This window comes from Callorhinus ursinus, unplaced genomic scaffold (genome assembly GCF_003265705.2).
Source record: "Callorhinus ursinus isolate GAN/ISIS: 27379988/994484 unplaced genomic scaffold, GSC_fseal_2.0 scaffold4, whole genome shotgun sequence".
NCBI classification, from domain to species: Eukaryota; Metazoa; Chordata; class Mammalia; order Carnivora; family Otariidae; genus Callorhinus; species Callorhinus ursinus.
Window position 1 is genome coordinate 58,295,979 of NW_027397066.1, and position 23,085 is coordinate 58,319,063.

The window sequence follows — 23,085 nt, forward strand, 5'->3', positions numbered from 1 at the left end:
CTAGAATAAGAAGGATCAGCCATATAAAGTCTTACAGGCCAACGTAGTAGTTTGGGTATTATTCTAAGAACAATGAGAAGTCAAATAATGATTTAAATCTCAGAAAGATTGGCCTAGTTGCTGCATGAAGAATGAAATGAAGTGTGAGGAGACAAGAAAGCAAGCTAGGAAATCTAACAGCCTGGGCTAATGTGATGGTAGCAAAGATGGAGAGAAGTGGGAAGTTTCAAGGTATACTTTGGAAGTCTTATGTCCAGTATCCTTACCACTATACCACCTCACCTTTTTGGCAAAAGAAACACTTTCTGGGAAACTATTCCATGAGACTCAGGTGAAAATGACCTCTCCTAGTCTACCTCCTAGAGGGGCAGAAAGACATGACTTACACCTAGACAAAGCATCTTTTTCCTTTTCAATGGCTGGTTCAGGCATGGACACATGACCCAAGCTAGGCCAACAAGATTATTTCAGGAGTCAGGAGTAACTTTTTTTCCTCGTATTGCTAGCCATAAAAACAATGTAATCCTAGAATTATATTGGTGTAAGACATTAATTAACCTCCAATATCCGTACTCCCCTTCTTTTAGTAAAACACTTTTCCACAAGTTATATCTGGGTGTGATGGCCATATAGCAAGAGCGGGGTCCTAGTACTGGACATGTAACTAAGTTCTGGTCAGGAAGTGATGTTTGCAATTTCTTGGCCAATTCATTAAAAGGAAGTTATTTGTGGTTGCCTTTCTGTTTCTTATTTCTCATGTGCTGTGCATTAGTTTTTCTAGGGCTCATAAAATACCACAGACTGGGTGGCTTAAACAACAAAAATTTATTTTCTCGCAGTCCTTTAGGCTAGAAGTCCAAGATCAAGGTGTCAGCACATTTGGTTTCTTTGGAGGTCTCCCTCCTTTTCTTATAGATATTCTTCTTTTTGCTGTGTCCTCACATGACCTTTTTTGTGTGCACGTATTTCTGGTGTCTCTTTCTGTGTCCAAATTTCCTCTTCTTATAAAGACACCTGTCAGATTTATGACCTGATTTGACCTTATTCCCTTTTTTAAGGCATTACCTCTAAATGCAGTCACGTTCTGAAATACTGGGGGTTAGGGTTTATCATTTTATTTTTTGTATCATGATAAGTGTACTCTTTAATCCCCATTTCCTATTTCACCCATCCCCCCCCCACCTACCTCCCCTCTGGTAACCATTAGTTTGTTCTCTATAGTTCAGAATCTGTTTTTTGGCCTGTCGCTCTCTCCCTTTTTTCCCTTTACTTGTTTTGTTTCTTAAATTCCACATGTAAGTGAGATCATAGGGTATTTGTCTTTCTCTGAATGACTTATTTCGCTTAGATTCCTCTAGCTCTATCCATGTTGTTGCAGATGTCAAGATTTCATTCTTACTTATGGCTGAATAATATTCCAGTGGTGTGTATGTGTATGTGTGTGTGTGTGTATCATATCTTCTTTATCCGTTCATCTACTGAAGGACACTTGGGCTACTTCTACAGTTTGGCTATTGTAAATAATACTGCACTAAACACAGGGGTGCATGTATCCCTTTGGATAGTGTATTTTGTATTTTGGGGGTAAATACCCAGTAGTACAATTACTGGATCGTAGGGTAGCTCTATTTTTAATTTTTTGAGGAAACTCCATACTGTTTTCCACGGTATGCATACCCAGTTTGCATTCCCACCAACAATGGGGGTTAGGGTTTCAACATGAATTTTGGAGGGACACAACTCAGCCCATAACCAAACTGGACTGTGGATGTGATGCTAGTGAGCCAAATTAGACTTTCTAGATGAAGTCAACACCCTAAAGCAATGCTGTCCAATAAAACTTTGATGATGTATATGTTCTATTATCTGGCACTCTCCAAGATGGTAGCCACTAGCCACATGTGACTATTTAAATTAATTAAAACTAAATAAAACTAAAAATCTAGACCCTGTCATCCTAGGCATATTTCAAGCACTGAGTAGCCACATGTGGTACACAGCCACCATACTCAACAGCACAGGTTAAGGGATGGTGTAACAAAACAGGAGAACTTGGACTTATGCGTGACCTGAAGGACTACTCCCAGAGTATCACATAATCTATCTTACTTCAACCACATGTGTTTTGGAGTCATTTTGTTCCAACAACCCATCTTCTATTTTAACCAATACAGTAAATTAGAAGTAGAGTGCTGCCATAACAAATTCCTAAAACCTCTGGTAAGGCTGAGAGGACAGATAGCAAGGAAACATGTCAGGCTGGAAAACTAACCACCTCTGTTATGCAGTGCCAAACCATTCAGTAAAACTCTTCCCTGCAATAATGGAGAGGGCACATTACACGACTAACAAGTGTGTATAGCTCTAATAAAAGCAGTTAGAAAAACTCAGAATATTGGTAGGTATTGGCTATTTAAAGAACTGGCAAAAAGATCAGCTCAACCAAGTGTAAGGCAGTTTGTGAACAGAGACAGACCTAAATACAGTGCTACTGAGAGAAGCTCTCTCAGTAGCAAACCCTACCCTGAGTCCAGTAACTCGAGGCCTCTCAGATTAGAAAAGGCAGGACTTTTGTGCTCCAAATATACCAAGAGAACTTTGTAGCAAAGAACATGTGAAGAGAGTACCTTTGTGATGGGTTTTGATGTGTCAACTTGGTTAGGCTAAACTAAGAGGAAGGGAAGGCAAGCAGCCATTTTGTAAATACTTTCTCTCAGGTATCAAACACTAATCTAGGTGCTGCCGAGGGATCTGTAGATGTAATTAAAGTCCCTAATCAGGGGGCACCTGGGTGGCTCAGATGGTTAAGCGTCTGCCTTCAGTTCAGGATCCCAGGGTCCTGGGATGGAGCCCCATGTCCGGCTCCCAGCTCAGCAGGGAGTCTGCTTCTCCCTCTCCCTCTGCCTCTCCCCCTACTTGTGTTCTGTCTCTCTTTCTCTCTCAAATAAATAAAACCTTAAAAAAAAAAGAAATAAAGAATTTATTAAAAAAAAAAAGTCCCTAATAAGGTGACTTTTAAACTAGGATGATGATCCTTAGTGAGCTCTTCCTGGCAAATGAGACTCCAAATAGCAGCTGAGTCTGTAATTGTTCTCCTTTCCCTGGATCCTCCTCTCCTAACTTCCTAGGGAGAACAGCATCAGCATATGACCACGGGTTCTAGCCTGCCTGAGATCTTCCCTTCCCAAATGCCTACCTTACAAACTTCAGACTTTAAACTTAGCCAGCTGCCAAAATTGTAATCCAATTCCCTGTAATAAATCTCTTAATACCTACCTCCCTCTCTCTCATATATAAATCTCCTATTTGTTCTACTTCTCTGGTTAAACTCTAACTGATATACCATTCAAGCCTATTATTTCAGATGCCCTCAAGGTAGCCCGGTAACACAAGGCAAGAGGAACAGGCCTAGCACAGAGACTAGTAAAGGAATGAGTAGATTTCACAAGTTATGACTAAAAGAGATTTTCTGCTGAAGATAATGTCATATGGTACCGACTTAAAGAAAACAAAATAGAAGTCTATTAAGTTTTTGAAAGTGTTTTACCACCGAACTACATTACTGGCCTATAAAAACCTATAATTGAACCTTAAATAACCCTGCAGCTCCTTAATCTATACCAACTAGCAGGGAGCTATAAAAGTTGTGCAATTCCTAGGGATGTCATATTCTTGAATGCCTACTACTTCAGATGTAGCAAAGGAAAATAACAAACAAGGGAGAATCACCTAAGAACAAAACCAAGGACACACATAATAGTCAAAAGGGCATTCCTCCCATAGAGCAAAATCAAAGTTTAACCAAGGAATTTATAATGTTGCCAAAGCAGAGTCTTCTGATCAGGATTTCAGTATTAATATGGACCAACAACTGCTCTCTACTTCTATTCTTTCCTTCTCCAAAGCAGCATCATTATGATTATCCTATTCCTATTCACCACTGTGCAATGGGTTGGGCAAAAGGAGAGACACATTATTTACTGTTTTATAGATTACTGGCTGAATTAAGAGAAAAAGAAGTATGTAAATATCTGTTGTGTTGAGCTATGTCTAGTAACTGGATGGAACTTTGGAGTGATACTCTTGAGAAAGGAAGAAAAGTATGTTAGAAGAAAGGTTTGTACAAATGTTGGGTGACCAAGAGGTTCATACCAGTACTCAAGAAGAAAGGTTTAAATTGGAAATACACACTTGATAGTCACTAGCATATATATAAATACTCAAGACTAGATAAGATCACCTAAGAAGTGAGACTACACACAAGACCAAAAAGGGCCCAGGACTGAGAAATTATTTAGAGGTACTAAATAATCAAAGAATGTACAGTGAGGGGAGTAGGAGGAAGCAAGGAAACCTACAAAAAGCAGCTAGTAATGTAGAAACAGAAGAGCGTGGTATTACATAAGCAAGAGAATAGCATTTTTCAAGAGGCAAAAATTAGTCAACAAGGTCAAATACTACTAAAAAGAGTAAATAAGAAATGGACACAACAATTAAATATTATATCCCAAAAGATACCTGTGTATCTTTCAAAAACAAAGCATGCAGTATCAAAAGAAAATTTCTAAGAATATTTTCTTAAAATATTGGGGTGAAGGTCTCCAGAAATCAAAAAAAATAAGTCATTTTACTACACAAAAATAAAAATGTTTCTATATTGTGAAAATACTATAAACAGAGAAGAACAAATAATACTGTGAAGGATTATTATGCATAAATATAAATAGTACCAACAATCACTAAGAAAAAGACAATTCTAATAGAATAATAAGTAAAGTATATAACAGGAAATTTTCAAAAGAAATCCAAATGAAAAATAAAAATTAAAGTTTACTCAATGTCAACAGTACTCAGGAAAATGAAAACAAAAAAACACGATTTTTTAACACATTTTAAAAACTAAGATTGCTCATTTCTAGTAATATTCTTAATACCCTGTTGATAGAAGTAAAACGTGGGAATATTTATTAAATTTAACATGTGCATAACCTCTGGTCCAGCAATTCTTTCCAGGAATCCATTCCAAAGAAATATCTTTATACTCAAAAATAACTGTAAAAGGACGTTCACTTCAGCATTATATATGTAATAGCAATGTACTGAAAACAATCAAAATGTCTACCAACATAGGGGCGCCTGGGTGGCTAAATTGGTTAAGCATCCAAGTCTTGGTTTTGGCTCAGGTCATGATCTCACTCAGGACTGTGAGATCAAGCCCCACATCCGGCTCCAAGTCTGCTTGAGATTCCCTCCCTCCCTCTCCCTCTGCCCCTCCCCGTGCAAGTGCACATTCTATCTCTCTCTCTAAAATAAATAAATCTTTAAGAAAATGTCTACCAGTATAAAAGAGCAAATAAATTATGAACATTCATACTATGGAACATTCATAAGTAAATAAGAACAATGAGGCAAGACCTAATGTACGCTGTCAGACACACATATCCCCTTCTCCACCCCATACTCATTCATTCAGTCCCACCAAGAAAGAAACTAGAATGTTTGATATATACCAAAATGTTAGCAACATTTACTTTGAGAAAGAATAAGATAAAAACCTTTATGTATAAGATTTTTTTTAAAGTATGAATGCATTCCTTAGTTTTTATAGTTAAATAAGTATGTAACCATCACCCCAAGACTTAGCTCTTCAACTGATGTATTTTAAGTATGCTCATCAATGAAACTTTTCGCAGACAAAATGTGTTAAGTGATACCTTTGTTCTCTGTGACAGATAATTTGATTAACATACACCAAGGGGAAAAAAAGAAAAAATTTTCAAATAAGGATTAATTCTGGAGGGTAAAATTATAGGCAATTTTTGTATTCTTCTTTAGATCTTTCTGATTTTGTCACATTTTCTACAAATATGTATATATTTAATTAATAATGTTTAACTATAGAAATACTATATTTAAAATCTAATTTGGAAGATATTTAACATTGTACTCTACACTACTATAACTCAATTTCTCATATTTTAACATATTTGTACCTACATTAACCACAAATATACCTTTATAACCCCTATTCTCACTACAAAATCTTCAGGATAAAATTAGAATGGATGAGTCTTTGGTGTCATTTAATTGTTAAGGATATTCTAGAAAAATAGCACATACAGACATCATCTTTAAAAAAAAAATCAGAACATAATACCACAAATTAGTGAGTATTACAAGAGGCACTCATAAAAGATGTAAAGTCTACCCAACTTATATTCAAAAACAGAAATAAAACAATCCCTATAATGAAACCAATTCTAAAGGAACAGTTACACTGAAAACTAACACAGATTCCCAAATAAATTAATTACACAGGACTAAAACCATCTTCACAGTTTTAAATTATTAATTTTATCTCAACATGACTTAAATTTTATGGAACTAGGAATAATGTCTCTCTCTTTTTTTTTTTTAGATTTTACTTATTTGACAGAGAGACACAGTGAGAGAGGGAACACAAGCAGGGGGAGTGGGAGAGGAAGGAGCAGGCTTCCCACAGAGCAGGGAGCCGGATGCGGGGCTTGATCCCAGGATCCTGGGATCATGGCCTGAGCTGAAGGCAGACACTTAACAACTGAGCCACCCAGGTGCCCCAATGTTTCAGTTTCTTCAAATTCCTCATAATCCCTGATTTTGCTAGGTCTCAATAATGCCTTTTAAATTTATTTAGCAAAGTATAGCGATATTTTCTAAAAACCATAAAAAAAACCATAAAAAAAATTTTTCATGTATGTAAATTTAAGTTTTACTAACCTACAGGGTGAATAAAATCATTTAACTCAACATATACAGGTATTATTTTAAATATAGTTAACTTTTTAACATTCACTGAGAGGGAAACGGTTGAGATTACTATATACTGAAAACAGCCACACATAGGAGAGACTCAATAAATGTTTGTCAGGTAAAAAAAAATTAACTCCTATACCACATCTTGAACTAGTAAGAACTGTACTAGAGCCCTTATAACAGGACTATTTCTGTTATTAAATTCAAATAAAAAATAAGAGGGAAACCGCGTAGAGAAGGTAAGAGACAATAATGAGGTCAAAGACCGAACTGGAAATAGAGCTGGTATAACACAAAGAAGAATTCCTTTTCTTCTCAGGTCTCAGATTTAGGGTGATAGGAAAGAGGGAAAGGAAAATAGAACTGTATGTTAATGTTTATTTATTTGAAATTCAAAACTGATGAAACTAGTTTTTCTACAGATCTGAGATATTGCTCAAAGGTTCTTTAATTAAAAGACGATTCAAGAGAAAAAACCCAGACCACAAATTAATTTCAGGACAGGCTATTTCTTCACTTTTTTTTTTTCTGTTCTGTTCCTTTCTTTTTGGGGAGTATGGGAGGAATGAAAAATAAAAGGATTAAATGAAACTCAATGATAGCTCAGGAGGGGAATATGTCCGGCTGGAGATGCAAACGTACAGACTAGTTTCATATATTTGTCATGTCTGGTGTGTACTTTCAAATAATCTCAAGAAATAAGAAATAAGGAATTTACTTATTTTCAAATTTGAAATAACATTATCTAACACACATTTTTCTCCATGACTCAAGTTTGAGTAACTGATTAATCTGAACATTAAGTAACAAGCAATAAGAATATAATTAACTATAATCTGCAGTTTTCCTTGATCATGGATTCCATCCCTAACCCTCCAATCATTTTTTAACTATCCCACTCTAGAACTTGCTTAGTTTTAGTCATCATTTTCATGGTACAGCAGGCAGAAATATACATAATCTATTTTGTGCAGATGTATCAAAGAATTATTTAAGTTACGATTCTCCAATACCTTATTTCATCGTGTTCAACACCATACTGAAAAAATATGCTTTGTTTCAGATCATTTGCCCAAAAAAAGCACATTTTTTACCCATGACTCATAAAAACCTATTTAACATTTTAATCTATTCTCAACAATCTTATTTCATTAAACACAATTCACTCTGACCTATCTGTACACCTTGAGAAGGATTTCATCATATTGTCAAAATTGTTTATAAACATACTAAATAATATTGGGTGCAAACGGAATTCCTAAAGTACTATGAACTTTACACTTTTTGGTAACTGACCCTCTTTTATGTCTAGTCTCACCCAGAAGTAAACCTAAGTCAACTCTTTTAAAAGATCAAGGTAATGTTTATGAGTTTTATAAAATAACAGAAGGCAATCTGCATTGTGTTTTCAATCAGGTCTATATTAATGTCAAGTTTCAAAGCATTTTTGGGAAAAATAAAATCCAACATGTCTCTTTTCAATAATTAAAACCTAAATTATAAATCATGATAAAATGATAGGTGTATCATTCCACAATTCCACTTCCCCTCATGACTGGAAAAGATATTTTTAAAGACAAAAATATATACACATTAAGAAGTTAAACACCATACGTGAGGAAGGATGTTTTGATTCTGTGTGGCAAGTGGATAGGTTTAACTACCTGACAGGTAAGGTTCCAGGGACCAGAGGGTATTCATATTTACCCTTCACCTTCAATTTCCTAATAATTTTTTTCCAAAAGGTGAAAGTTGAAGGAAGTTAGTCAGATTGAGCATAGATTACCATGGATGTTGGTGCCCTCTATTGGTTCTAACAGAAACATAAGTGGTATCAACAGGCGCTACCTCACATACTACTATGAAGTGGAATTTTTTTCATCTACAGTCAAGTATGTAAAAATTATATGGAAATTCATTACATGTACATTTGCTAACTCACTAAATCATCTTTATAAGAATGCAGAGTAAACTACTGCTATAAATGCAAATATGCTGCCTCAAAGACCTAAAAACTGAACTTCTAGTCAACCAGACTTCTAGTCAACCAGATGGTATAACTGGACACCAGTAGAAGCAGTCTAGTAAATAGTCTCGCAACTTTCAGGGAATCAAAATGTATTCCTCTGATGATTCCAAATATTTCCAGAGTAAGTGGTTAAAGAAGAAATATTTTTTCATTTATTACTTATTTATTTTTACTTCAGAGATCTGACTTCATGAAAGCCTAGCAGAGGTTAAGACACTAGGACTTATATAACATACATGGTACAGTGCAGGAGGAGATATAAAGATGTGTAAGGCAAGGTTTCATCTTCATCTTCATCACATCTTCAGATCTGATAGTCCATAGCAGACTAGATGAAAGCTGCTTCACTAATTAAACAGTTAAAAGGCAAAATATGAGGATTTAAGACAAGAGTAAGCATAGAGCTAGTTTACCAGAAAGGACAAGTTAAGTCTTGGACTTCACAACACATATAGACCTAGGTGTGTTTACATTTTAAAAACATAGGAAACTTACTTATTCAGTGCCTACTGTGTGTCAAGTCTAAAATAATGGTTAAGAGCATGGACTAGAGCTTAGAGTCAGATATGATCCATCACTTACTAGCTTTGTGATCTTGGACAAGTTACTTAACCTCTCTGCACCAATGTGTTACTACATTACCTTGGTTACAAGTAGTTTCCCAATTCTAAACAATGCACATAAATGCCTGCCTGATTCCTCACTACTACTGCAGTGAGAATGTTTCAAAATAACGAGGTGGAGGGAGGAAGGAGGCAGTCACAGATCTCTCTGAGAATCTTAAAGTTTTGCACACACCCTATGGGGGTAGGGGAGAAAGAATAAAACACTTTATAAGCACCTTCAACAAAATCTTGGGTTTAATTTCAGATATTCACAGCCTATCTAGATCCCAAGTTAACAACTCAAGTATATTTCTATACTTCTGAAACTCACCCATTTTATTTAGGATCTATGTTTAACCATTTACTCTCACTATCATACCTCCCAAAACCTGTATTTAATCATTGCTTCATTTTAAAATCAATGTGTCTTAAAATAGTTTTGCTCACCCTTACTTACCCAGTACAACAAAATGCCCAGCATATACTAGGAACTCTAAACATGTATTGAATAATGAAACAAATATGAGAACACCTACTTCATAGGGATATGGTGAAAATAACATGAGAATACATGATACCTGTATTATCTTATTTAATTCTCATACCAATGATATACAATAGAATCTACTTTATCACCATTTACATAAGAGGAGACTGAGGTGCAGAGAGGTTAAGTAACTTGTCCAAGATCACAAAGCTAGTAAGTGATGGATCATATCTGACTCTAAGCTCTAGTCCATGCTCTTAACCATTATTTTAGACTTGACACACAGTAGGCACTGAATAAGTAAGTTTCCTATGTTTTTAAAATGTAAACATACCTAGGATGCTTAAGGTATTTATCAGGCATTCAACAATCAATATATATTGGCTTAACCGGCTTTCCCCGTTAATACCTATGGAAGAGGACCCCTGTTGAACAGGACTGTCACTAAGAGAAGTAATTTTAGTAACTGAAAGATACTGAAATACAAACTTCAGCTATTTGGCAGCCCTGGATCCAAGAAGGGAGAAACTCTATTCCTTCTCTTGGTTTCCTAAATGAATTCTGGATTCTCCTAAGTACTAGTTATTCACTGAAAATTTTTTTTATCAAGTACTGTGCTTAAGCAGACTAGGAGACAAGATAATTATGACAGAACTATTCAAAGAGCTTAACATCTAGTTTACAAATACTGCTTTATCAATTAAGAGATGAAACTGAGGACCAAGTAAGCTGCTCTGGACTCATCTGGGATTCTACCATTATAACAAAGGAACCTAGATGGCATTTTTCCATTAAAAAACAACAAAAAGATTTAGAAGTGAATTTAAGGGAACAAAATCTACTGAAATAATTTTTCTTTCTCTCTCATTCTCAACCCTACCTCTTCCATGTCTACAAACAGATTCTCCCTGGCCTTGCAAATCCTTTCAAAAGTAAGTCAGTACTAATTTATTCACTGGCTCCCCTTGTCTAAAATTTCACCACTAGGTTTGTCTCTTAAATTTAAAGCCTCAAGTTACCTACCAAAAAAATAGCTGGAATTCTGAAAAACTCCTACTGTCTTTACATTTTATTCATCTTTAATAAAAGTTACTTTTGAACACAAATCCTACCTTTAATAGCACATTTTTCCCCTTTGAATTCTGCATTAGCAAACACTGATACCGTCCAATTACATTTCAAAATGCATTCAATAGAATGCATGTTTCTTCTGAAATGAAGTATCAACTCATGCAATGTTAACATTTTTTTCTTGTAATATTCAAGTAAGCAATTTAGTCACTAATTTGAAAAGAAATGCATTACAATTTTATGTTAGGAAATACATTTCTGTGTATTTTCCATATTAGTCACCCACTGAAAGCCAAGGCAATTACACATTTTTCATTCTGATCTAAGATTTCTGAGTCAAATGGGAGGGGGGAGAGTAGGAGAGGGAAAAGGAGAGCTCTTGGTCTTATACTTTTGTTTCCAGGTACAGCCAAAGTTACATTAATTATCTAAAACATGATTATCCTATTCTGACATTGAAGAGAAAAATCCAATTCTCAATAAGCTACTCCAACATTTAGTAAGAATTAGATGCTTGTTCTTCAAGATTCAAATAAGGCTCTTATTTAAATTAAATCTCCTTTCCTTCTAACTTTTCCTCTTTCAGCAGATATAGAGAATATCCAGCTAACGTTTCTTCATAGCAAATGTATATATTTTTGCTAAATTATCCTTCAATTTTTCAGGATAAGTACCTGAAACCACAAGTATATACAGAAACTATAACCTTTCATATTCCTTTTTAACCTTTTGATGACTTTTATTAGAAGGATAATCTCAAGGATCATGTTATCCACATTTTTCATTGTGTAGCCAATAACAGAATGAATTAGAAAACGTACTTAAATACAATGAGTATTAACCACAAGATTTCCTAGCTCTAGAAAGTTAAAACTTCTGCTGACATGTCAATAAAATGATAATGAAATGACAAACACTGCACAACTCCTCCATTTAGCTTATAGTGTACAGTGACTGAAGTTTATTTACTTCTTTATTTTGGTCAAGGATAGAGGCAGGTGCGGAGACATACTGTACTCCTTTCTGCCTGCTCATCCCTCGTCATGTACCTATATAGATTTATTTTTAATGGCTGCACTTTCTTACACTTATTTCTCCTGACTCATCTTCAAAATTGACAAACCCATTGTTTACAGCACTGTGCACAAAACAAAATAAAGCATACTAAAAACAAAGAAACTCCCCTAGCTGATGAAAATGAACATATATCATTCCCATCTTCTGAGGAAAATAAACCCGACTCAGAAAATTAACACACCTATAAACTTACTAAAAGTTTTGCTTCTTAGGCCAAATTCCAATGAACAAAACTACCCAGGTATGTGAAGTTTACAGCATAATAGTCCAGTAAGTACTGCACTCAACTTGATACCATGTTCCAAAACAGAGCTTGATATTTTGTGGGAGAATTTAAAATCTTAATAAAATATTGGCATTTTGCCCACAGCTGCATGATTGTGTTACCTTGCAATTTACTGCCTAATTTTTCAAAGATGTCAGGCAGGGAAATAGCTGTCATAATAAGTGTACTGGTCTGAACCATTAGAAAACTTTGATTTCTACTTCTACTATTCACCACAGTTTCCTCTAAGCCTTGTTTTCCTCATTTTTAAAATAAAAGGGCTGAACTGGATTACTTCTAAAATGTTTCTCATCTCTGCAAAGAATCATACAAATGAAAGATTCTCACTACCATAATAGATTTTATTGGAAATAAGAATCCCATCACATCCTCCTCTTCATTGTTTCAAATGCAGCCCAAGCAACACCGTATACGGAAAGGTCCAACTAAAATCAATACAAAATCTATCAACACAAACCTATTCTCAGAATTCAATCGGATAATGGAATAGCAGGAGTGTCCATCTTTTTGGTATACATACTTGAACTATTACATCTCTACCTATATAACTTCATCCAATCTGAGGTAAAAGAGAATCTGGTCTTCCAATAGACAAGTCTCAAACTCTTTAAAAGGTATTTCTCTATTTGAACAGAACTCAAGATCCAATAATACAATTTTCAAAAAATAAGCCTTGCACCCAGATAAACTCTGTGGAAGAGAATAAATGGCAAGTGGTACTTCTAGATAATTGAGTTGTTCTCTTACAACAAGATTTAAAATCAGCTTTTAAAGCTGTTTTCCTTCTGCTGCCTTAAGTTACAACTTCGTTCTCTGAATCAATATTTTCTAGCTTCCGTTTCAGGGAGTGGACAAGAGAGTTACAAAAGAGCTGATAATAAGGCTAACTCTTAGGTTTTTCTGTCAGTATGGTATGTTTTACTGAGCTTTTGGGTTATATGTGGCCTTTGAATAATAAGGTCCTGCAACGCCGCCTGTCTGTGGACCCAGGAAAAATTATAAACAGTTATGAAACCAGATCACTAGGACAAACCAAGAGGCCTTCCTATTCCAACTCACCACAACCAAGGCTGGCTTCAAAGCACTCTTCAGCTGTCCCATATTATCTGGAAAACGACACAGCCTGGCTTAATTTTTCCTAAGGAAGCATCTGAAGATGTATATATATGTACATGTAAGAGTCAGATATACTTTTCAGCCACTGAGTTATATATAAATGTATATGGATCTAAGATTAGTTCATCCAAAATCCCTGAGAGATCAAAGAACTAAAGGCTACTTCAGTAGCCACAATAATTATGAAAAAAAAAAACCTGCAGAATATGGAAAAGTACAGCTTCTCACGTGTCTCTCACATACACAAACACTTAGCTCTGAGTCCATTACAACCCTACCTCCCCTCAAAACTGCTCCCTACCACTTCACAAGTGGGAGAAATTTACCAACCTCCTAGTCATTCCCCAAGAGACTCAGCTACCTATTATCTTATGCCTCCCGCTTTGGTCCCGCCCCCGCCCCAGGAATAACATGGCCCTACTGACCCCAGTCAGACCCCGCCGGGTGTGCAAAGAGGGAATCTAACCAATTCCCTCCATCCTTAACCGTGTGAACCATCCCAGGATAACCTGCTGTTCACCAACTCAGGGCTCTGTGGTCCTCCCACCCCCACGTGTCAGCTACCCTCCCCCACATCCCCACACCTCACGATTTAGGCCGGGGAAAGAAAGAGGGCAGTGGAAAGGCTGGCCGCTAAGATAGATCAACCCACAGGAATCTGTCCCACCGCAAGTCCCCTCCCACCTTCGGCCCCTACCCTTTACGGTCCCTTCCTCCCTCCTTCCTTTGAAACCAGGCCCTTGCCTCAGAAACCTCCTCTTCCTCGTCGTCGTCGTCCTCTTCTTCCTCGCTGTTGTTGCTGCTGGTGCCGCCGCCGCCTCCGCCGCCGCCGCCGCCGCCTCCACCGCCGCCGCTGTTGTCGCTGTCGCTGCTGCTTTCGCTGCTGCTGGGGGGTCGGCAAGTCCGGTTACGCTTGGCCTTGTGGTGTTGCTGCTGCGGCGGCTTCTTCTTCAGGAGTAGGTCGCAGACTCGCACCATCCCACGAGGAGAAGAGGCCGAGCGAGCCCCGCTGCCGCCGCCGCTGCCGACCTCCGCCGCCGCCGCCGCCGCCGCCGCCGCCGCCGCCGCCGCGGGGGGGCCCGCCACGGCCGCCACCGCCGGGGGGCTCCCTTCTCCCTCCGCCGCCGCCGCCGCCGCCGCCACCGGAACCGTCGCCTTCTCCATCCCCAGGGAAAGAGGGAGGGCGCGGACGGGGGAGGGGCGTGGGGGCTACGCTCTACCGCGACTTCGGCCGCACCGGGGCCGACACAGCGCTCGGTGCCGCCTCCGCCGCCACCGCCTCGGTCACCTCTACTGCCGCCGCCGCCGCCGCCGCTCCGCCAGCTCTCACCTCGTCTCGCGATACTAAGGGCGGGGAGCCTGACGATGGGAGGGAGGGAGAGGGAGGGAGTGTGAGGGAGCAAAGGGGGGGGTGAGGCGTAAGGAGAGACCCGGGAGTCGGGAGACCCTGAGGAGGGGAGACCACGGAGAGGCGAGGGAAGTGTGCCTAAGGCGACCTCCGATGGGGGGACGGCGGGGGCAGAAGAGGCCCGCGGTTACTGTCGTAGCGCCGGCGAGCGCCCGGATTTCTTCTTTTTGCTCGCTATTTCCCCCACACATACAGCCCTTCAGACCTCCCTTCTTCCTTCCTCGCTTGTGACTAGAACGCAGCCGCAGGCGGAAGTGCGGGTGACGCCATCAGCCGTCGCCAGAGCGGTGGCGCGCGGGTGGCCGAAAGACGAAAGTGAGATTTCGAGGGCCGGGTTCCGGACCCCGGCGGGCGGGCGGTGCTGCGGTGCGTGCGGCGGGCGGGCAGCCTGGAGAAGAGCGCCCGGGGTCGGGTGGGAAGCCGGTGAGGAAGCGCGCTCCTGACACTTTGTTAGCGGGAGGCCAGAACCGCCAGATCCGGGAGGTGGGGCCTCTTTCTGGACTGTCGTGTGTAGTTTTATTCCTGGCCATTTTTTCCACCGCCAAATCGTGGTTAGGGCTTTGGATCTTTGAGAGATGGCGTCGTGTAAGGGAAAGAGCCCTCTTTGCCTAAGTTTAAGTGTTGAGTTACAGACTTCCTGAGCCTGAGTTTACAGTTGTGTGATACGGAGTTTGATTAGGTGATGGCTGAGATTACCACAACTTTGAAGTTTCCAAAGGGGAGAAGACAGGAGAAGGAAGCAGGATCTGTGCCAGAGTTTGCAGACTATTCACGGAATGACCTTGATTTAGTTCTTCCAACCCTCACCGACTCAGCTTTTATCTGTGGAGTGAGCATTATAAATAATCATCCTTGTCGGTGCATCTCTCGGAAGGAATATGGTGAAGGGGGTTTTGAATTCATTTGTAGATGTATGAAGGACTTCCAGGACTTTTGAAATAATAGCGTAGCTTATTGAACTCAGAATTATCCCTTTCTGGTCCAATAAGAGTACAGTGGCATAAGGAAATGAAAATATCAAAGGCAGATGTACTGGCACAGGATAAAAAGTATGTCTCAGCTGACATAGTTGCCATTTTAAGACTGCTAAGTTTAATTGAGTGTGCCTGAATTTTTTTTTAGCGTTTTTTTTTCTTTTTAGCATTGGCATACCATATGAAATGTGGGCAGTTGCCAGTACTCTACAGAGTACTATGGCAGAATTGGCAATGACTGAATCAATTCATTCAAACAAAAATTCATCATGTTCCTACTGTGTGCATAGTTTTTGAAATCAAAGTCTCTGTTTCCAGGGGCTGTTTGGTATGATAAGTGCTATAGTAAATATACATACTAAGCTAACTATCTGCCTGTTCCTCTCCTACAGTGGTTGCTGAGTTCCTGTGCAGAACATTACACTACATTGTGCATCATACCACTGCAGATTTAGGTTCTAGAATCTGAGCTGTATATCCAGCGGCACCTTTTCCCTTCCCACCAAAATACTTTTTGCAGTCTTAAGTCCTAGCCACAGTTCATTATATGACTTCACTTCAAAAGTCAAAAGAAGATTGATGCTATTAGGGATTAACTCCTTCAACTTGACAAATGCTGTAGACTTAGATACTTCCAGAACTTTCCTTTTCTCCAGTATCAGAGGAATGAGACATTCCCTGCAGAGGTGAATTATCGGCACTCTAGTTCCAATTGCTTCTTTCTCTTCCATTTATTAACTTTTCTGTCTTCAATCCTCCACATTTCTGGTTCCACTCCATTTCCTTTCCTTCACAATTCTTTAAAGAGGATTCTGTGTTCATTGTCTCTGTTCATTGTCTCTGTTATCTGAATTTAACTCATTAACCCTTTACACTCTAACTTCTGTACCTATCACACTGTCAAAAATACTCTTTAATCCCATTATTAAAAGAAAATAAACTCTTGCTCTTTTACATAGTAGTGAAATGAATATTTTGTTGGGGCTAGTAGGATAGTCAAGCCAGCCTGTTAGAATAGACAGAGCACCTGCAGTGACTTTCTGTTATTTTTGAGTAGCTTTTTTTTTTTTAGATTTTATTTATTTATTTGACAGAGAGACAGCAAAAGAGGGAACACAAGCCGAGGGAGAAGCAGGCTCCCTGCTCTGCAGGGAGCCCGATGCGGGACTCGATCCCAGGACTCTGGGACCATGACCCGAGCTGAAGGCAGTCGCTCAACCAACTGAGCCACCCAGGCGCCCTTTTTTTTTTTTAGAACCTTGTGGCAGACTTGACTAGCCATACATGAAACATTTCTTCTTCCTGGACATGCAGCTAGATTAAATTTCCCAATTTCCTTTGCAGTTAGTTGGGGCCATGTGGTTGACTTTTAGCCAGTGACATGTGAATGGAAGTGATGCATTCATTTCCAGGCTTAATAAATTTCCTTCCATCCTCCCTTATTCTTTTCCGTCAGCTTGTAGCGAGTGAGTATCATAACCTTGAAAACTATATGTTGGAGATGACAGTGCCACAAAAGACGTGCATGATTAGCTAAATCACTACTTAGAAGATCACCACCTCCAAATTAGAAAAACTCTTTTTTGGACTTATTAAAAGAGAGAAAATTGAGATTTGAGAATTTATATGTTATAGGAGCTAGAATGACCATAACTAATCCAGAAATTGGTACCAGAAAGGGAATACTGCTAGGCCAGTAATCTAAAATATGTTGCATTGGCTTAGTAATGATGTAGCAGATGTTAGAGAAATTGATATAGGAGGCCAGAAGAAGGAGACCCAGGTTTTATAGGGGCAGCATCATTGAAAAGCATATCACCTATCTATTGAGACTAGTTCCAGAGGAAATAGTTCAAAAGAATAAAAGTGTATTTTGAATTTTACATTTTGTTTTTAGCAAGGTTTTACTAAAAAAAAGATAAGCTCAAGGAAAGCATGGCAGAAATGAAAATGCATAAGAATACTTGGAAGGATTGGAAATGCTGACTTTCTAGACCTTGAGTGGTACAAAATGAAATGGAGGAAGCCTTGAGTACAGTACAGGAACAAAGAACATATCGGCGGTGTTCCCATCCAAGGCCATTATTTTAGATGGCCTGAAGGTGGCTGGGATGAAGTTCTAGAGAAACAGACATGGGGTCAAGGAAGCAAAGAAGTAAATCAGGTTTGAGAATTATTTTTTTTTAAAGATTTTATTTATTTGAGAGGGGGAGAATGAGAGAGAGCACGAGAGGGAAGAGGGTCAGAGGGAGAAGCAGACTCCCTGCTGAGCAGGGAGCCCGATGCGGGACTCGATCCCGGGACTCCAGGATCATGACCTGAGCTGAAGGCAGTCGCTTAACCAACTGAGCCACCCAGGCGCCCAAGTTTGAGAATTATGTAAGAAAGAACTTTGGGTCAGGGTGCCTGGCTGGCTCAGTCAGAAGAGCATGTGACTCTTGATCTCAGGGTCGTGAGTTCAAGCCCCAAGATGGGTATAGAAATTAAATAAATAAATAAATAAACAACAAAAAAAAGAACAAATAAACTTTGGGTATAGTGACTGGAAGCAAATGGATCACAAGACTACATTTTTGAAGGAATTTTATTACTAATCAAATCATTAACCTGGTTCAAATGTTATTCAGGTATTAAAACAGTGAGGCAACTGTTCAATCCCAAGCTCGCATAAGAAAGAAATAGGGCATAAACACTTTACAGCATCCCAATACTCAAATAGGATGTGGCCATGGAGAATAATGGACAACATTTCAGAGGTTGGTATCAGGGGCTATAAAGAAGACAAAGGACAACAGAGTTCCTCCCAAAGACTAGATTGAGGTCTCATCAAGACTTCCTCTGCTCTCAGGGGAGGTGGTTCACAAAATGCCCATGCAGTATTTCATCATTGTTATGTATCCACATTGCCTAGTGTCTCACATCTTTCTTCCTAATGAGAGCATAGTGTAGTTACCTGTCTGATTTACCTCTGAACATTGGGTTTGCTGAAACATGGGGTAATGTTAGAGATAACTTGTCTTTTTAGTTCATAGGTTACACCTGGACCTAATGAAGAGGACTGTACATTACCTAAAAACCTAGACTTTAAGCCTGACTTAGTAACTGAACAGAATTTTAGGTTGTCTCCATTGGAGTTGGATGTGTTCGTTGTGTGGAAAGAGAAGGTAAAATAGATATTTAGTGATCAGAATAGTGGACTCTTGCAGACTGGATTCTTTTTCTGGACACACTTTTTCTGGACACACAGATTTCCCCACCTCCCTTGCAATTAGGCTTGCCAATTAGGGGTGCCAATTAGGTCCTAACAGGTGGGATGTGAGTAGAAGTGGTGTGCTCCTGTTGCAGCTCTTGTCCAGAAAGACAGCACATGAAAAGTCCAAGATCTCCCCATTCCCCACCAACTTGAGGCAGATAAACATGGTTGTATTAGAAGCCATGTGTTGAAGATGACCAAGCCACAAGGTGGAAGAACTCACTTGTATTAGAGTTTATATGCATTCTTTTCTGTTAAGCCACAGATTTGGAAGTTATCCTAACTAATAAAGTCCTAGCCTTCTTTCCCCAGGTGCAACAGTCCATTACCTAGTCCTGATATCCATACCACAGGGGTAGGCCCATGAATCAGGCTAGCCAAAGGACCCTTATTACTCAGTCATAATGATTGGTTCAGGAATGGGCAGGTTAACAAAACAAAGCCAATCAGAAACAGTCTCACCATTTTGGCTAGCACTGTTGAGAAAGAGGCACCTCACTCTGGAACTAAGCAAAAACTTAACTCCCTATGGCCTTTGATCACCAGGTGAAGTGAGCTTGCCTGAGAATGAAATTGAGGCAGCCTCAATGGTATTGCAAGAGGAGAAAAGAGCCCATGATTTGAGGCATATGTTTCCTGGCTCTCCTCAAGGTTAAAACACCAAAGGGTAAGGGGCAGGTACTTCCAGGAAGACCAGAATTCAAAAACAGAGTTTATGGCTTGTGCCCTGCTTCCCACCAGGAAGTTTGCCCAACACAGGCAACTACAATCAAGAATAAACAATTCTGTTTAAGCAGAGTGGACCAGGCAGTATTGATAACCACTCTACTCCTGCATCTTGATGACAGTGGACTGAAAAGGAAATACAGAATTTTTTAAGAGGTATATAAACTTGGTTCACAAAAAGCCTAACTTCTTGCAGGACAGGGTGATGGAAACTCATGGCAGAGGCTGTGCTATGAATCCATGGATGGATAGAGGATCCTATTGAGAAGACACTAATATCCATACATTTTGAGGTAAGGGCAGAGGGAAAACAATCACACTTTGACTGAGAGAGTAGATTACAAGTTGTATCAGCAACAGACCTTTCAGCAACAAATTTAGACACCAAGCAAACCATATTTCCCTCTGCCAATGCCATGATGGTAAAGAACTTACCTCTAGCAACCAGATAAATCTTAGAGGAGAAATGAGAATAGTCTAATCATAATACCTTAACCTTTGAATTCCCCGAATTTGATTAAAAAATTAATATGAAATTCAAAACAGACTGTTAAACTGGAAGCAAGTAAGAATCTCAAAATGGCAAAGTTCTTGTTTTTATTCCTGATTAGTGCATAAATAGTACTGGTGTCAACACATGACACAGTCTGAAACATAAAACCAGTGAGTCTAGGTGGGATGCAGAGTAATAAGTTTCCTTAGCCCTAGCTAGGAGGTTTGGCAGTACTTAACATGTAGCAAGCAACAACCTGTTGAATTTTAGGTTGTAGCAATGTCTATATCAAGATGGAAGTTCTAAGAATTGATAGGAAAACATCAGGATTTTGGAATGTGTCTTTTAGTGAGGTCCTACAAGAAAGGGATGCACGTCAGTCCAAGCTAGCTATCTGAATGCAGAAGAAACAGAATCTATTTCTAAGACACTCTTTCTGTGTGTACTCAGTAATCCATGTGCCTGAGAATTAAATAAATTTGCATATTGCAGGTTTGGAAAATCCATATTCTTTATCCTGAGCTAAAGTTAGTGCAAATAAAGGTAGGGAGTTGGACACCCAGTAAAAGATATAATTGGAACCCTGGAAAAAACTTGATCCTTTATCACCTCATGCATCTCTTGCTGTACTCTGACAAAGGTTGACAAATTAGTCCTAATGTGAGGAGCCATTCCCTGAGATGTGACTTGGCGGCAAGGGGACAGATAAAACCTAGCTGCACTATCCCTAAACGCATTCTTCAGTTTAAAATTTTGGATGCAAAGGCCAAAATAGAAATACTTAAGTTTAGTTTAGTGGAGTACAGATAAAGAAATATGTAGTTAAATTTAGTTGGCTGGAGGATAGATGTATACCAACCTTGCAACCCATTGCTTAAGGACAGAAAACAGGTTCATATACCATCTCCATTTTTGGTTTCTAAACCACAGTTACCAAAAAGCAAAGTGACCAGCAGCCAACTAAGATTGCAAGAGAATTGTATTGACAGACACACCAACTGTTGGGGCGCCTGGGTGTCTCAGTCATTAAGCATCTGCCTTCGGCTCAGGTCGTGATCCCGGAGTCCTGGGATCGAGCCCCACATCGGGCTCCCTGCTCCACGGGAAGCCTGCTTCTCCCTCTCCCACTCCCCCTGCTTGTGTTCCCTCTCTGGCTGTGTCTCTCTCTGTCAAATAAATGAATAAAATCTTAAAAAAAAAAAAAAAAAAAGAAACACCAACTGTTGCAAACAAGGGCCTGTGATTGCTTAATTCCAATGCCCTCTTTTGTGTAAGGGATCAGGGAGCACCTTTCAGAGAGGAAACTCAGGACCATTATATTGGCTGACCAAGGACCTCATCCACTAGCTAATTAAAAGTGCCCTTGAGATGCCTGGGTGGCTCACTTGGTTAAGTGTCCGACTCTTGATTTCAGCTCAGGTCATGATCTCAGGGTTGTGAGATCAAACCCGGTGTGAGTGCCCTTAACTCACCTTGTTAAGTTTATGCCACTATCCAATAAAATTATCTTTATCATGTTGCACCACAAAGAGCTACATCCAGAACTGACCAAAAGAAATGCACATCAGAACTCCTGATTTTCAAGCAAGATGCAATAATTGGATGAGACTTTGGCATGTTTCCCAGGAGAGTATTTCAGTTGTCCATGGAATCATTAAATCGTCTTAAGCTAGGACATTTTTGAAATTATATGTACTGGAAGAAGCACAAGTGTAGATGCTACGTAGCCAAGGGATGGAATGTTGTGGAGAAGACTCCCAACTCTTAACTTTTTGTATGTCCATCTCTTCGGGAAATGCCTTTTCTCTACCTGATAAAGCTGTCAATTATATGACTTATTTTCCTTGTCATAAAGATAGGCAGATGAGCCAGGTCAATCTTTCCAGTTATCTATGAAATTTTACTGAGGCTAGAGCTGCTGACATAACATGGAGTGAGGCTATCTTACCGTACAGCAAAGACAAAAGAAAGCAGGTATTAGTAATAGAGAGTAGAGTCCAGATATTTGAAATCCAGGATTAGATCCATTGTCCATGAAGTGGCCACTAAGTTCTGCCTTCTTCTCTCACCCACCCTTGACAGCTTCCTTTAAGCTATTTTAAGGTAGGTTTTATTCATTTGCAATTAAAATAGCCCTGACTAATGTAGTCCCCTGGGGGGTATAGTTCCATTCTTAGAGAATCTTACAGAACAAGGATTGAAGCAGTAGTTATAGGTGCCCCACCAACACCATCAATGGAGACATTCCCTCAGTTGCCTTCCTGGGAGAAACTGACTTTATTAAGGAAGGTGATGATTTATGATTAATTACTAATTGTCAAAGTCATTAGCCTCTTTTCAGCCCCTACTTTACCTGACTGTTGTGGAATTTGACATCAATTGTTCCATTTTCCAAGGGGTCTCAAAAAAATAATTCCCCTCTTCTTGCCTAGGTTCTGAACAATTTTCCTCATGATTCAGGCCACTGCCCTATTTCTATATTATATTCTTTCCCTAAGGAATCTCGTTTCAATTACCATGTTTAAGGCTAATGAATTCATAACCCTTATCTCCAACCCATTTAGATTCAGGGTTATCAGCGGAATTACTGTATTTAAGCTAATGTTTCCTTAACCTTTATCTCCAACCTAAACAGATCTAAGATTACCAAATCCTATTCATTCTATGTCCTCCTATCTAATTACTTTCTTTGTCCTCACAACTACTACCTTAATTTGGCTTCTACCTGCTTTCACACATACTATTTCAATTGTCTGTTAATCTTTCTG

General features: G+C 39.2%; 1 protein-coding gene across 5 annotated transcripts in view; it reads right to left on the reverse strand.

Moving 5' to 3' along the window:
* The window catches only part of ANKRD17 (ankyrin repeat domain 17), a 159,658-nt gene extending 144,735 nt beyond the window's left edge, over positions 1 to 14,923 (reverse strand). For all 5 annotated transcript variants that reach the window (XM_025887073.2, XM_025887072.2, XM_025887070.2 and 2 more), the window contains exon 1: positions 14,208 to 14,923. In XM_025887073.2, coding sequence (XP_025742858.1) covers positions 14,208 to 14,627 — 420 coding nt within the window. In that variant the 5' untranslated portion in view covers positions 14,628 to 14,923. The remainder of the gene's footprint in view (positions 1 to 14,207) is intronic.
* Positions 14,924 to 23,085: the final 8,162 nt, after the last annotated feature.